Source organism: Rattus rattus, chromosome 2, assembly GCF_011064425.1.
Source record: "Rattus rattus isolate New Zealand chromosome 2, Rrattus_CSIRO_v1, whole genome shotgun sequence".
Lineage (NCBI taxonomy): Eukaryota > Metazoa > Chordata > Mammalia > Rodentia > Muridae > Rattus > Rattus rattus.
Window position 1 is genome coordinate 210827179 of NC_046155.1, and position 16518 is coordinate 210843696.

The 16518-nt window shown below is 41.6% G+C and overlaps 1 protein-coding gene across 1 annotated transcript in view; it reads right to left on the reverse strand.

The window, feature by feature from the left end:
- Positions 1–781: 781 nt before the first annotated feature.
- The window catches only part of Enpp3 (ectonucleotide pyrophosphatase/phosphodiesterase 3), a 70109-nt gene continuing 54372 nt past the window's right edge, over positions 782–16518 (reverse strand). The window contains exons 20-25 of the mRNA XM_032896385.1: positions 15466–15620; positions 6188–6323; positions 5402–5479; positions 4434–4566; positions 2638–2794; positions 782–1042 (exon numbers count right to left, since the gene is read on the reverse strand). Of these exons, the coding sequence (XP_032752276.1) occupies positions 872–1042; positions 2638–2794; positions 4434–4566; positions 5402–5479; positions 6188–6323; positions 15466–15620 (830 nt within the window). The 3' untranslated portion in view covers positions 782–871. The remainder of the gene's footprint in view (positions 1043–2637; positions 2795–4433; positions 4567–5401; positions 5480–6187; positions 6324–15465; positions 15621–16518) is intronic.

Here is a 16518-nt window from a genome sequence, read left to right on the forward strand (position 1 = left end):
CAAAGGACCCTGTAGGTAAACTGGGTTTCCGGGGCTACGTGTAGCTCGGGGTGGTAAACATCTAGCACTTAACTTTGCATAGAGCAGTCTAAAGTCCAGAAATTATTACCGGTATTGGAGCCATGTTGGAATGAGAGAACATGAAAGGGATTCTATCTACACATAGATTGTCATCATACGGCTGGGCTCATAGAAGGAGTTTCCAGTTTGAGTCCTGTCTCTCTGTGATATACAGCATCACTTTCACTACACAAAATTTCATGCTAGGGCTGGAATGGTAACCAGTGCACGTGCATGTGAATACTCAGGGGCAGATGGGAGAAGAATAAAGAAAATTAAAGTTTTTCTAAGAAAGGACTGGAAGAGCTTGAAGAGGCTCGAGACCCCATATGAATAACAATGCCAACCAACCAGAGCTTCCAGGGACTAAGCCACTACCCAAAGACTATACATGGACTGACCCTGGACTCTGACCTCATAGGTAGCAATGAATAGCCTAGTAAGAGCACCAGTGGAAGGGGAAGCCCTTGGTCCTGCCAAGACTGAACCCCCAGTGAACGAGATTGTTGGGGGGAGGGTGGTAATGGGGGGAGGAAGGGGAGGGGAAGCCCATATAGAAGGAGAGGGGGAAGGGCTAGGGGGATGTTGGCCTGGAAACCGGGAAGGGGAATAACAATCGAAATGTAAATAAGAAATACTCAAGTTAATAAAGATAAAAAAAGTTTTTCTAATGTCTGTAAAAATGAATAAGATAGATAATAATTAAAATGTATAATATGACTTTAAGGATTAAAGAAAAATAGAAAATTTTATTTTATAATTTCTTGACAGAAAATGTTTCCATTTTTGTCAAATGGCTTTACACATCTATTCAAATAATGGTTTCAAATGTGGGCAAATATGTCTTCAGCTGCAAAATTTCAGAGACAGGCTGTACTTTTTCCTGATAAAAGTCAAGGCCAGTGAGGAGCTCCACATCACGGACCCGGGCGATGTGCGCTTTAAATCTCTCTTCAACCCAAAGGTCTTCTGCTTTGTTTTCCTGAAAAATAAAACACAAAACAACTTTCCCCATGGTGTATCTCTTCATTGGCAGGAAGATGTTTTACTACTTAGGTGCCTGGTTTGTAACTTTTTCTTTCCTTGGCTCTTCATTTGATACAACTAAATTTTGTTCCACCCAACAAAAGTCCTAAAAGAAATACTCTTCACCATAAACTCAGACTCACTGTGTACTTGCTTCAGTCACGAGTTTGTGTGGATGTGCATGTGTGTGCACGTGTGTGCATGCATGTGAAGACCAGATGTTGATATTGAATTTCTCCATCAATCAGTTCTCCCCGTTACATTTTAGGATCACTCACTGAAGCCGGAAGCCAGTGATTGGGTTACTCTGGCTGGCCAGCAAGCCCCAGGGATCCTCTCACGCCAACCTCCCCAACGTTGGGAGTGCGTGTGTATGGCACACCATCCACGGTAAACTCAGGTCATCACACGTGCCCGGAAAGTGCTTATCGATGGAGCTGTCTCCCTAGTCCCTAGACACACTATTTTAGAAGAAATATCATCTAGGTAATAGCGTTTCGTTCCTAGATTCAGAGCTAACATCACTAACTTGCATAAGTCGGTATGAATCTCAACTGTTTTTAAACCGTTACTACATATCAGTATACAGTACATAGCACTGGTTTGTGTTTTCAAACTTCCATTAAGGGCATTGTTAGTGCTATGTCTTCCAGTTGTTCTATGTTCATGGCAAAGTTTATAATCTATCCACAATGGTGGATCTAGACTTAGATGGGTAATTTGTTTTAGCTGCAGTCTCTGATATTTCTTCATTATAATTCGACTCAGGTTTTTTCAAAGTTAACAAACTGATAGGATTGGGTGCTTTCCCTACTATAAGTAATACTGTGAAGAATAACTTTGGTTGTTCTCCTGTGATTACGAGCATAGATTTGAGAATATGTAAATGAATTGCTAGATTGCCAAGCACATGCTATTATAACTACAAAATATCAAATGTTTGCCAGTTTCCATTCCTGTGGAGCAGAATAGGATCCCCATGCCTCCGTGTCTTTTACCAGTCGTGAGTATGACATAGCAGTTATTACCCTAATTCTCCACTGTGTTTAACTCATCGTTATAAATGTCTCACCTATATTGCTGTTTTTTAATTCCCTCTTCTTCCCACCCCGTGTACATGCATGCATGCATACACACATGTGAACTGATCTAACATTTCATGCTTCAAGGTGCTAGACTTTTTTATTTATTCATTTAGGTTAACATTAACTTAATGTCAACCTTAGTGTAGAACTTCAATGCTATGTCCAAAAAAAAAAAACCTAATATTACCCTAGTGAGTATCAATCACACACACACACCTTCATATATAAATACTTGTTTACATATGCAGATTCATGTTTAATATTCTATAGATCATACATCTATAGAACTCTACCCACAGAGAACAGAAACATGTTTCAGATAGAGCGGCTTCCATAACAGCTCAGTTGAGGCATAAATAATATAAATATAATAATATAAATAATATAAATATAATAATATAAATATAATAATATAAATATAATAATATAAATAATCTTCTGGCCTAGGTTCCCCAAGTGTACTCACAGGACAGCTTTCCACGTTGGTGGACCGGTGAGGGACGACAAAGGGCAGGACATCCAGCCACCCAGGGCAGCTGTCGGGTGTGTGGGTTTTGTTTTTACAACTTGTCAGTACCACAAAGTAGTGTGTCGGGACAGGAACATCGGTGCCAGCTACATAGCTGAAATCATAATTGACGAAATTCGATATCATTACAGATGTCTTTTTGTTTCTAGAGCTTTAAGGAAATGCCAAGACGAAGAACCAGTAAAGGGGCCAGGGGGAAAGTATAGATCATGTGTTGAGTGTAGTTTTCTCATATATGACGTCCATGTCGGTGAGCCAGAAAGCTCTAGTCGAAATCTATAGTATTCTAACATTATAGCCAGCCATTAGAATACAAAGAAAGCCCATGGAACTCTGCCTCCTGTGTTTCCCAAGTCCGCTGGCTTCATATGTCACAGGAGTGTCTTCTCATGGAGTGGGTGCTAAGCACAAAGGACCCCATCTCCTATGGCTGTGCACTTCCCTGCACAGGTGGATTGTCGGCTCTAAGACTCTCATTTAATCAACTTTAATATGGAGGTGTCCAAGGGTCCACCTCGGGGGAGAGCCAGGCAACTGATGGTGTGCTGGCTGTCTTTCTAGTAACAAACATGAATGTTAAAACGGTAAAGGTTTTGAGTGAAGATAAAGATATCTGTTGACCCCACTAGAGGAAACCCGTAAGCTCCTATAGGCAGCAACATGTGACCGATTCAGAGCCAACTGTCTGTATCTCCGTTCTGCCTTTGCCAATAGGCGAAAAGCCTATCAAAAGAGTTCCTTAACCTCCCTTAGCCCTGGTGTCCTCATTTCTACTCAGGGCTGATGGAATCTGACAGTAACTTGTTTTGTAGATTAAACCAAGCCTGTGTAAATGCTTAGAAAACTGCCTGGCATGTAGGAAAGAGCCCTCAAAATATTTGCTAGAACTAGCAGTTAGACGTAGAATCTACTAACAATCAAACAAAACCCCCCACCCCCAGCACCGGGAATACAGAAGCAAGAGAATTAGGAGTTCAAATACAACCTCTGCACCATACTGAGTTCAAGGCCAGCCTATGCTGCCTTTGACCTTGCCTCAAAGTCGAACAAAAAACCATGACAGGAAGGGGAGGAAAAGCTCCTGGCTGGCTGAATGGCTGGTGTGAGGTTTACTTCATCAAAAGGTGTCAGTAGAAACCAGAGCTTTGCCGTTTTGAGGCTGGGATCCTGACTTTGACTGTTTTTATCCTTTTTTGATAATAAAAGAAGCAATGGGACTTCTTTCCGGAAAAGCCCGGTACTGGAAGACACTAAAGGGGAAAAGTAATCCGTCCGGGCCGTTGTAATGGTAATGGGTTTAGTACTAAGGCATAGGGTTTGTTTTGGACTGTTTTCTCCTGAACCCTATTTGCATCCTGTATTGAAACTGTTTTGTGGATTGTCCACTGTATTTGTGAAACTTAGTAAGACAAGCTTAGTGTGTGCTTGACTTCCTAATCATGGTTGGCTTGATTCTATATATAGTAATATGACTCCGACTCTACATTTCTTCCAAAAAATCTCATCTTGTCTTTGTTCACACTTTATAAATTTTTCAATAAAAAAAATTGTTTAAACTTTACTTGGAAACCGTTATTTAAGTTTGGGCTGTATAATTTTTTTGGCTAAATCTTTAGGGAGTTTAAGTTGAAAATAGCAATGGCGTCAATAGCAACTGAAGTGAACGTGCTGTGTATATGCTATGTAATATTGAGATTATACAGCATCCGGTTCAAGTTTTAAGATTTACTTACCTTGTGATTTCATCGGGGGCATCAAAATGGCCGTCATAATTGTAATCAAATATGGGTCCACTAACCACATTCACTCCATTTCTTTCTATAGCGTATTGTATAAGGAGAACTTTATGGAAGTAGTCCCACATTTCTAAAAATGAAAAAAATGAGGTATTTAAAAAGTATCTGATTTTACCAAATGCAGAAATAATTTCTATTGTTGGTGCGTTTAAACAGCATCACATTCCCCTCCAGTAGCTGCCTGTGGAGATTGGGTAGTTCTGTCAGATAGTTATGCAGGTAAAAGAAGTGCCCACACTGACGAGAACTTTTTGTCATTTTATTAGAGCAAAATATGTCTTTGAATTCCTTCAACAGTGAAATTACCGATCACCAGGGCACACATGCTGTCTAATTCATTATCCTTCTGGAAACAGACATTTATCTTTCTTTCACTTACGGTGAATGTTAATAAAATTTAGCTCCATCGACAGCTCTTAACAGGTAAGAAGTAAGAACAAACCGAAAACAATTATTAAATTCTAGCAACACGTCAAAATTGTAATTAGTTGCAAAAAAAAAAAGGCATCAGGGTTGTTTTGTTTTTTTTCTGCCTATATTTAAAATAACAAGATAAAATGACTCAGTGTAAATTACAAATTGCTATAATAAGACATAAATTTAGTTTGGCAGGCCAAGAAGTTGCTTTACTGGTTTTTAACATTAATACATAATGTAACACCAAGCCTGTAATCCCAGCTATCCTGGAGGATTAGAAGAAAGGGTAACAAGTTCAAGGCCTGCTTGGATGACAAAGTGAGTTCAAGATCAGCCTGGTCAACTTATCCAGATCGTATTCCAAAATAAAGACTAACACTAGACGGAGCCTAGGGCCAAGTCCATGGGTCAGGGTACAGTGCTCCTTCAGCGTATGGGAGCCCCTAAGTTTAATGCCTAGTATGGTGTGGGGGAGGGTAGATACTTACTTTTGAATTCTTTATACATTGGGACCAAATTACTTGTAATTAAAGCATCATATTGACTCTCATTAGTTCCTTTGATTGCTGTAAAACAAATGTGTTTTAGTAAGTATAGGATTTCAGTGACTCGTTCTTTGCTCCCCTCAAGTCTCTTTCTACTGTAACTCTCCAAATCTCTAAATCATGAATCTCTTAAAACAAAACTAGAGTCACGTACCAGGTTGTAAACCATTCCCAGAAAGTAATGTTGAAATTCTCATGAATACATGAAAATGAGCTTCCCAGATGAACAGAGGAGGGGAAAAAAAGACTTGAGTTTTAGAAAAATCACACTGGTTTTTATGTCACCAAAGGAGAGATCCTCCCTTAAAGAAACAAAAAACAAAACAGCCTGAAATTCATTCGGCTGGTTAATTTACAGTTCAAAGCTGTCAGACACACAGCCAAGTGGACGCGCCAGCTTTTGTCATTTGCACGAAGCAGTTGCCACGAGGACCTTTAGCTCCGGCGATCCGCCAGAGATAATGTTTTCTTAGATGCTTTCCAAAAACCCTTCAGTTGTAAAATTAAACTCAAACCTGCTGAACTCTCTCCACATCTGGGCCTGATTAGAGCTAATCTGTGGTTCCCACAGAAAAATTTATCAGCCTCTGAGGAAGCTGTCGTACCACCTCGGGGCAGCCCTGGACCACCGAAGCCTCCTCGGAGGCCGGAGCAGGTCATTTGGGTGGGGAATGTATGTTTAACGCACACGCCACATCCGCTGACTGAGGGCTCCCGAGTTTCACTAACCAGGAGGATAGAGGAAGCCATGGTCGATATTCTGGTCTGCTAAATAGAAGGAACATTTTTGGCTCTCCGAAGGAGCAACCCTGACATCAGCCCGCAGACAGTCTGGAACTGTGGGAGGAAGAGATGATGTGTCTCCCTGTTGAAAGAGAGAAAAGGGGGGGAAATTACACCCACAGTTGCGGCTCGCCCACTGCCTTATTTGGTTTAGGACTTCCTAGACTGTTTTTCATTTACCCTCTTCCTATTTTCTTAGTGAATCAGGTCTACGCCAGCAACGGGAGGGGATGTATTGAGCTATGATTTCCTGCGAGGTTCTCACTGGTTAGGTGGCCTTGGGAGGGACACGTCAAATATACCTCGGGAAGGACATTTGCAGAATGCAACCTGAACTGAGAGCCAACAAGGTCTTTTTTGGGATTGAACTTCTCTGTAGGGATTTGTGGTGTATGCAAATAAGAAGTGGGTGGGTGGAAGCCGTTGGCGCTAGAGGGATGGCTCCGTAGTAACAGCACTAGCTGCCCCTCAGTTCAGTTCCTAGCACCCAAAGGGCAGCTCGCAACTCTCTGTAATTCCACGTTCGGGGAATTTGACACTCTCTTCTGGAATTGTGGGCACCAGACAGACACAGGCTGTGCATATACACGCGCAGGAAAAAAACTTTAAAAATAAAAAAAAAATCTGTTTTTAAATGGGAAAACAAAATATCAACAGATTATGTGTAGATAAGAATTAGCTACGTTGTTTTTTGTTTGTTTGGTTGGTTGGTTGGTTGGTTGGTTTTTTGTTTTTTTTTTGGAGCTGGGGACCAAACCCAGGGCCTTGCACTTGCTAGGCAAGCGCTCTACCACTGAGCTAAATCCCCAACCCCAGCTACGTTGTTTTTAAACCAAGTAAAAAATTCTAACCAGCCTAAAATTAATTCAAAGAGCTATAGTTACCTAAACATAATGTGACACAAATAATGTACTTTATATAACATATTAACAAATACAACATAATATACATACATACATACATACATACATACATACATACATACATACATACATAGCACCCACTGGGCAAGCACTCTGTCAACTGAATTACAACCTCAGCCTCCAGACATCCTTTCACTTGAAGTAAAATGAGTTTGTAAGATAAATCCCAAGACAGATTTTAAAGTTGTAATTTCTCTCAAAACGACATATGAAGACTAATACTGAGCCTCATGCACAGAACTATCCCATAAACACGATTGGTGGTGGTTGATGCCTGGCCTCCACGTCGGTGAATACAGTGTAGTATGAGGTCACCACAGTGGATGGAACACATACAAATAAGTAAGAAATACGGTCGAAATCTGGTTCTATTATTTCACAGGCTGTAGGTGATGGGTATTTTCCTGAAGAAAAAACTTGCAATAATTTAACAAGAAAGTTGTGCTAAGTTTGTCCTGTTCCTTATTCAGTGCACTGTCGACAGCAACGTCAGCCACGTGGTCTGTGTAGCATGTGTGAGGCCAGCTCACAACAGAGAAGGCAGTGCACACCGTGCTGGTCTCAGGCAGAAGGGTAATGCCCACTGTCAAGAACACTGAGAGTTGGAGGCAGGGCGGCGTGGGGAAGCTATGGGGATTGCCAATGCTGGCACACTGCCATTCTCCAGTCGAAAGCATTTCCAGGAGAAAAATTTCCGTCCATTTCTCATCATCACTAAACATACACTTTATCGTTGCTTCCTTCTAAGGCTCGTGAAGAGGCATTAGTGGTGAAAACAGGCAAGAAAACACAGTGCATATTCAGAAGCTAAAAAACAGGATGGAGCTTCCTTCAGAAGGCAAACAACTGAAAGCCAGGCCTACATACATTGTTCTGCTCTACGCCTGGCTGAGCGCACCTGCTCTCTAGGTGTTTACCTAGAGCGCTCCTGGCCCATGCATCACCGAGATAGGTAAACAACATGCTTACTGCAGTATGATTCACTATGGAGGCGCAGATGAAGGAAACAGGCTACATGTGCACAATGGAGCTTATTTAGTTATGTTGCTGCAAGAAAGGTGGTTGCAACAAGAGATAATTACATTGCGTAAGTTGAGGCAATCTTTGAAAACAAGTATAGTATGGCCTCTCTTATGCATGGCTGATATGTATGTGTGTATATGTATGTATGTATACATATATATGTGTGGATGGATGGATGGATAGATAGATGGTTGATAGATGATAGATAGATGGTTGATAGATGATGATAGATAGCTGATAAATAGATGATAGATAGCTGATAGATAGATAGATAGATGATAGATAAATATAGATAGATAGATGATAGATGATAAATAGATAGATGATAGATAGATAGATAGATAGATAGACAGATGATAGATAAATATAGATAGATAGATGGATAGATAGATGATAGATAGGTGGATAGATAGATGATAGATAGATGATAGATGGATAGATAGATGATAGATAGATAGATAGATGATAGATAGATAAATATAGATAGATGATAGATGATAGATAGATAGATGATAGATAGATAGATAAATATAGATAGATGATAAATAGATGGATAGATAGATGATAGATAGATGGATAGATAGATAGATAGATGATAGATAGATGGATAGATAGATAGATAGATGATAGATAGATGGATAGATAGATAGATAGATGATAGATAGATGGATAGATAGATAGATAGATAATAGATAGATAGATAGATAGATAGATAGATAGATAGATAGATGATAGATAGATGGATAGATAGATGATAGATAGATAGATGATAGATAAATATAGATAGATGATAGATGATAGATAGATAGATGATAGATAGATAGATAGATAAATATAGATAGATGATAAATAGATGGATAGATAGATGATAGATAGATGGATAGATAGATGATAGATAGATAGATAGATGATAGATAGATGATAGATGGATAGATAGATGATAGATAGATAGATGATAGATGACAGATAGATGGATAGAGAGATGATAGATAGATGGATAGATAGATGATAGATGGATAGATAGATGATAGATAGATGATAGATAGATGATAGATAGATGACAGATAGATGGATAGAGAGATGATAGATAGATGGATAGATAGATGATAGATGGATAGATAGATGATAGATAGATAGATGATAGATAGATAGATAGATAGATAGATAGATAGATAGATAGATAGATAGATAGATAGATATCATCTACGTATCTATGACATGAAAGTGGAAGCCAAATTGTCTTGGCAGCAATTCTCAATATGTGAGTCATGACCTCTTTCCAGTACATCAGATATTTACACTATGATTTCTAACAGTATCAAATTACAGTCATGAAGTCACAACAAAATAATTTTATGGTTGTGGCTCACCACAACATGGGGAACTGTATTAAAGGGTCGCAGTGTTAGGAAGGTTGAGAGCCACTGGTCTAGAGGCAAAGAAGGGGCCAGTGGGATGGGGGAAACCTGAGGAAGAGGACAGTAGGAGGTGGGGGAAGGTGCTCTGTATATGATGGGCATGCGTGTGGAAAGATCTTCATGAGCACTGGACTATGTACAGTGACTGTGTAAAGTGAAGGCAAAGTTCAGTGAGGTGAAGAGAAAAAAATATACAGAAGTTAGAAACCCGACAAAGGGTAACCGGACAGAGGAGGCCAGTGAGCAATGAAAGTCAGCAACTGTTCCTGGGGGAAGCACAAAGTAACAGCAGAAGTCCCAAACGGTAGAATTCGAGGTCTCCTAAAAACAGGGATATATAGGTCGGACTGAAAGCAGGAGAGGAGTTTAAAATCTACGAAGGGGCAGGGTAACTAGAGCACTTAACCTTCTGGAGAGCTTAAATTCCAGACTCCCATAGTAAAGGGCATAGTGTACATATAGCAAAAGCAAACGAACAGATGAACCTCCGAGTAATGAGCGGCAGGTGCCACCCCGTCCCTTTACCCCACGTCCACTGTAAGCCACATACACCAGTGGGGTGGGTTAGAGATGTTCCTTCTTTGGGAAACAAACAAGTCCGATAACAAAACAATATCTGTAGTTGGAAGTACGTGACACGACGTCTCTTTTTAACTGAACGATGTAATCCTGTAAATTAGAAAGCACCGACCACACAGCTCAATGTCTCATTCTTAAACAGTGAGCTGACAGCCAAGGAGGGACCAAAAGGCATTTGGTGAGGGAGAGACAGGGAAATACAGGAGACGATATAGAAAGCAGAAGAAGGGGTTGGGGATTTAGCTCAGTGGTAGAGCGCTTGCCTAGGAAGCGCAAGGCCCTGGGTTCGGTCCCCAGCTCCGGAAAAAAAAAAAAAAAGAAAGCAGAAGAAAACCTTGAGAGAAGCATGAGATATATAGCATGTTTTTTTAATAGAAACTAAAAAAAAAAGATAATAAAGAATTCTGGTCATTTTAAAGACATAGCAGCAGAAATAAGAGATGCTGAAGATACATCTCCAAATCTGAAATAAAGGCAAACAGGTAGGAGGAAGCCGGGAATGGAAATATTACGATATCAGATTATTAATATGCCCTATAAGTTTAGAGAAAAAAATCTTCTAAAATTGAAAGCCTGCTAAGCCACAAACTAAGCATGCAGCCAGAATAAACACATTCTGAGGTAGGGATAGTCTCCAGAATGTATCACCTTGGACTAGGTATATCATGTTTAGGTGTGGAGTGCTTGTCTAGCATTCATGAGGCCCTGGTTCAGTTCCCATCAGATGGGATGTGAGCCTGTAACCCCAGCATCTAGGGCATGAAGACAAGGATAAGAAGTTTAAGATAATTGTGAGCTAAATGAAAACCGTGACAAACAAACAAATGAACCAAACACTTTAACCTCTATCTAAGAAAACCGAAAGAAGCAGACCGTGACTTATGAAGCTATTTGGCTAAATGCAGTAGACTGATGTGATGGGTTGAATATGCTCGGCCCTGGGAGTGGCACTATTAAGAGGCGTGGTCTTGTTGGAGTGGGTGTGGCCTTGGAAGAGGTGTGTCATTCTGGGTATAGGCTTTAAGACCCTCTTCTTAGCTGCCTGGGAGCCAGTATTCTAGTGGCTTTCAGATGAAGATGTAGAGCTCTCAGCTCCTCCTGCACCACGCCCGCCTGGATGCTGCTGTGCTCCTGCCTTGATGATGATCTGAAGGCAGATACCTTGAATCTGTAAGCCAGCCCCAATTAAATGTTGTCCTTAGAAGATCTGCCTTGGTCATGGTGTCAGTTCGCAGCAGTAAAACCCTAACTAAGACAATTAACAATCACCGTCTCCCCTCCCCCTACATTAAGGTACAGAGTCTAGAAAGCTCGCTAATGCCACTCTAAAAGAGTGTCACAAGTAAAGGTTCTGAATGAGCAGGTCCCCCATGTGGCAACAGAGAGGCATGGGGCTATGTCATGAAAAGGGATAACCTTGTCTACTTAAGAGTTAGTTCTGAAAGCACCTGGGGTATTGTGCCATGGGCTTTTTCACTTCTCCCAGTTTTTTTTTTTTTTTTCTTTGATTAAACCATTAGGATGTAGTTCTCTACAGTTACAGCCCTCAAAATGTTAAGGAGGGAGGACTATTGTGAAATGGAAAAAGACCGTAGCTTAAAAACACCAGCGATTCAGTCAGCCCACGTGCTTACAGTGTTATAAGAGTGGAATACACTTCAGACTGAGCGAAATAGACCAGAATGGCTGAAAGCCAAAAGCGTCATCATATACTTTCTGCTAACTGAGAAAGACCGAATTTGTTTTCCACATATCAAACTCGAACCCACTAAGAGACAGCCCAGCTGTGGAAGGATGCAGAGTTCAGTCATGTCCTCCAGCCCTGTCCCCTGGGAAGAGATGGCATGAGGTCCTCCTGCCCCACCAGTTCAGCCAGCACTCCTGCAAGACTTCAAGCCCCACCATCCTTCCAGAGCCCCTGGGATTTCTGAACCCCTAAGAAATGCGAGAAAAACAATAAAGAAAATGCAGTCAGAGACTCTGAGGAAATGCGTACTTCCCACCTCTCAAAATCCTCCAAGGAAAGTGAAAGTGAACACAGATAACAGAGAGAAGCTTTTCTTCCCATACTGGGGTGGGGACCAAACAGGTCTTGACCAGCCAGTGACCCCTCCACTGAAATGACAGACAGCTGTTACCTGTGGGCCCACACACAAGCTTGTGTCTTATGGTGCAGTCACAAATGCACACCTCTTGAGTATTTGTCTGACTGTCTAATTATTTTCCTATGGAAAAAATGACTGTTATAGTTCAGAAAAAGAAAAAAAACACGCCTGGAATGTATATTGTCCCTGGTTGGGCTTACAAACATGATTAGGTCATCATTTACGGGAACCAAGAGGGTTTTATAACAATTCCCACTCAGAGGTAGGAAGATGGTTCGGCAGTGGGTACTTGAAGCAGTTTGCAGGCCCTGAGCTCTGATTCCCAGAAGCCACACACAGACCAGGGCTGAAATGCACTCTGCCATCCCAGGGCTCCTATAGCAAGCTGGGGGCGGAGCCAGAGAGGCTCTGGAAGCTTGAGATGCAGCTAGCGTGGCTTACTCGGCCATGCACAACAGTGGCTGTGTCTAAATAAGGCAGAGGGTGGTGACCAAAATCTGACATCCTCTGACCTCCACATGTACATCCACACTTACATATATGAACACACACACACATACATACACATGCATGCATGCACACAATACATATATACACACATACATAACACATGCACACACACAGATTTTTAAAGTTCCTAATAATGTGGGAGATGGTTATATATGCTAGGTTATCTATTTATCTATCTATCTATCTATCTATCTATCTATCTGCATATATATATATATATAGTGTGTGTGTGTATAGTGCTTATATATATTGCAGAATGATAGGTATTTTTCATTAGCTAATTTTTTATCAACGAAGGTCTGACTTCATGCTAAATCAAATCATGAAGTGTCTCTCTTCAAGAACAGCCACTGTAGTTCTTGCCGTGTTTACAGTTTTCATCTAATTAGACGGGTAACTCAGCTCGTCGTCCTGAGCAGGCCCAGAAGCAGCACCCAAATCAAACCCGATCAGATTAGCAATTCCAGAGGCAGTTGCAGGGGGAGGATGCCTCCACATCACAATTCCTCCCCAGAAAGCTCCTGAGAGAACAACAGACGTTACAAACGCCCACCGAAACCTCAGCGGAACACAAGCTCCACGGATCTCAAAGACAAACCGACTGTACCCGTGCTCCAAAGAGCTTATTTAAAACCTGATTTCTCAGGCAGAGAGCTGATCTACGGTGTTTTATGTGAATCTCTAAACGTCCTTCTCTGTAATTTTCTCGAACCACAACACACACAGAGTAATCTCTGAATTAGAAAGCAGAAAATTGCTAGAATCCCATCCTGTCATGTGGACGGGGAAATACACAAGTATCTCTCTGGGGCCGGAGAAGGGATGGGGTCTTCTCATAACAAGGAAGTTGGTTTTAGAATAATAAAGGACTGTACTGACAGCCTAGCCTGCACCCAATTACGATCTCTCTGCCCTCCGCATCGTCCCTGCTCGAGTGAATCCAGGAATGCCAGGCTGCAAAGGGGAAGCATCGAAAATATAAACATCCCCGTTAACTCCATGCAGGCCCTGCAGGCCCGGACTTTTGATGGTCAAGAACTGGATGAGGACCCTGACCAGAACATATAGGCCCTCTCAAAGCAAACACAAAATAGAGATCTTTTTTTATGGAAGGTTGAAGAAAAACACAAACACCTGAATAGTGTGCCCATTAAGAGAGCAACGAGCCTACATCAGGACTCAGGTAATTTTAGACCATTTACCTACGTTGGGAACAGACACTAACATCCTGTCAACAATGGCTGAGATGGAATCACTGTTGGCTGTGAAGAAAACTTTAATTAGGGCTAGAAAAGATGCCTATTTTTTCTGCCTCAATTGGACCAAGAAGGGAAGATAAACTGGATCCAGCCAGTTATGTCCTGTCTTTAAAGAAGACAGTGTCCTCGGCCCAGACCATAATAGCTAGGGTTTGTCATGATTTTTCCGCTCTAATGCTTCATGGATATTTATTCATCCTTCTGCTCAATGATAGAGCTTTGTCCTTCAAATATTGAGAGTAATCCCTCAGATACATATGGTTTAGTGAGTGGTACACACCAGTGCTGCTATTGTCCTGCAGACTCGAATAAAACCCTTCCCTCCCCAAAGGCGTTCATGGAAGGAAGGTGTAGATTTGCTCTCATCTACATCGGCTTAATTGTTTGTGAGAGTGAATTACCTGAGTCATTTTTCCCTGTTCCTCCGCTAAGATGTTTGTCATTCTATTGTTCATGTACAGAGGTTGATTACCTGTCTTAGATCCTAATCACTCTCTGAGATATCTGCCCGGTTGTTTCTTCTATACGCAATGCAAATGTACTAATCTGTGATGTTCCTTTCTGCATACATTAGCATTGACATAGCCTAATTCAGTTCTTTTGTAATTTTGTTAGTATCATTCAGAAAAGCCCCAAGGTCATAAAAGCGTAAGTGAGAAATGGGGAGTTGCTATTCATGTTTAGGACTATAAGTCAAGCAGGAAGTTAGCGTTGTGGACAGCGTGAGCGTTTTCTTCATGATGGGTCCCCAACCATTCCGGCATCATTTGCACAATTGGGAGTTTGCCAGAAAGTGAATAAGGAAGGAGGTTTACATAGTGGATCCCCACTTCAGGCCAGAGAGACCTGTGACCCAACACATATGTTCATGCAACGTTCTAGAGGGCTAGATCCTTCAAGGAAGGGACAGTTCACATTCACACTGTGCCTTTCGCAGCTCACGGCAGACAGCGACCTGCTCATTAAATAATCAGAGGCGGAAAAACCTTATATAAGTCACCATTACCTTCAAGGTACACCTGCCTTATACTCCGGAAGATGAGTGGATAGTATCCTCCTTTCACTTCCTGCTTGACTCATGGTCCCAAAACTCCATATATTTTACTTATATTTTTATGACCTTGGAGCTCTTTGGAACAATACTAACAAAATTACAAAAGAACTTAACTAGACTATATTAATGCTAATGTGTATGTGTTTGAGCAGTCTCTCTCAATCCTCACTACTTACTGGCCTAAATTGTTTCCAATTTCTCCAGGCCTTTCTATCATAACTGTAGCATTTCCTTTTAAGTGACGGGAGTCCACACTCGCTTTGAGAATTCTTCAGTCAAACATAAGTCAAGCCTTGCAGTACCCAGACCCAGAGTCTTTCTGCTGCTCACTGCTCCCTGGGCTGAGGGCTTACCGGCTTGGGAACGGTGTATGAACTCCACATGGGCATCTTCATAGCTTTCCCAAACCCACTGACGTATTCCCTGTGGTAAAGCAGACAGTGGTCTTTGTTCTTCTGTATCACCCTGGGCCTCCCAAATGGCAAATTTGTCTTCTCTGTTGCCGCGACTAAAATTGAAATGACACAAAACATTTGGGAAATTAGTGAAATCGGTAACCACCACCGTCAGAGTGGTATCTGGATTAACGCTTTACAACAACCCTGGGAGAAAGGTTATTATCTCATTATGCCCACCACAAAGGAGAAGTTCAGATAAGTAACTGGGCCAACCCAGGGACTAAGCAAAGATCCAAAGGCTGCCTTCTCTATAGCTTCTTACTATTTTTTTTTTTTGTTCTTTTTTTTGGAGCTGGGGATCGAACCCAGGGCCTTGCGCTTCCTAGGCAAGCGCTCTACCACTGAGCTAAATCCCCAACCCTGCTTCTTACTATTTAAGAGCTCACAAGATACAGCTTAAGAGAAAAAAAAAGACTCAAAAACAAAGGTGCATATTTTATAGGATAGATGATCCCATTAGTAACTGTCATGGAAGAAATATTAGAGTTTTATTACAAAGTATGTCTGCTTTTTATGTTTGTACCTTCCAATGTCATACTGAAATCCTGTCCCCCAGGGTGAGGGTGTTTGGAGGGGACGTTTTTAGGAGATGATTTGGGTCATGAAGTGAAACCCTCAAACAGGGTTGGAGCCTTAGAGGTGAGACCCCAGAGAGATTTTTTTACTGATGTCTGCTCTGTGAGGTTCAAATGAGACAGCGGGGAATCACGAACTAGAATCTGCTGGCACCTTGACATTGGACTCGGTTCCCACAGCCTTGTGAAGTAAACGTCCGTGGCTATGTCACCATGGTTATTTTACAGTATTTTATTCCCCACCCCACCCCCGTGCCCTGACATCGCCTACACTGGGGGTTCCAGCCTTGGCAGGACCAAAGGTTTCTCCTCCCATTGGTGCCCAACAAGGCCATCCTCTGCTACATATGCAGCTGGAGCCATGGGTCTGCCC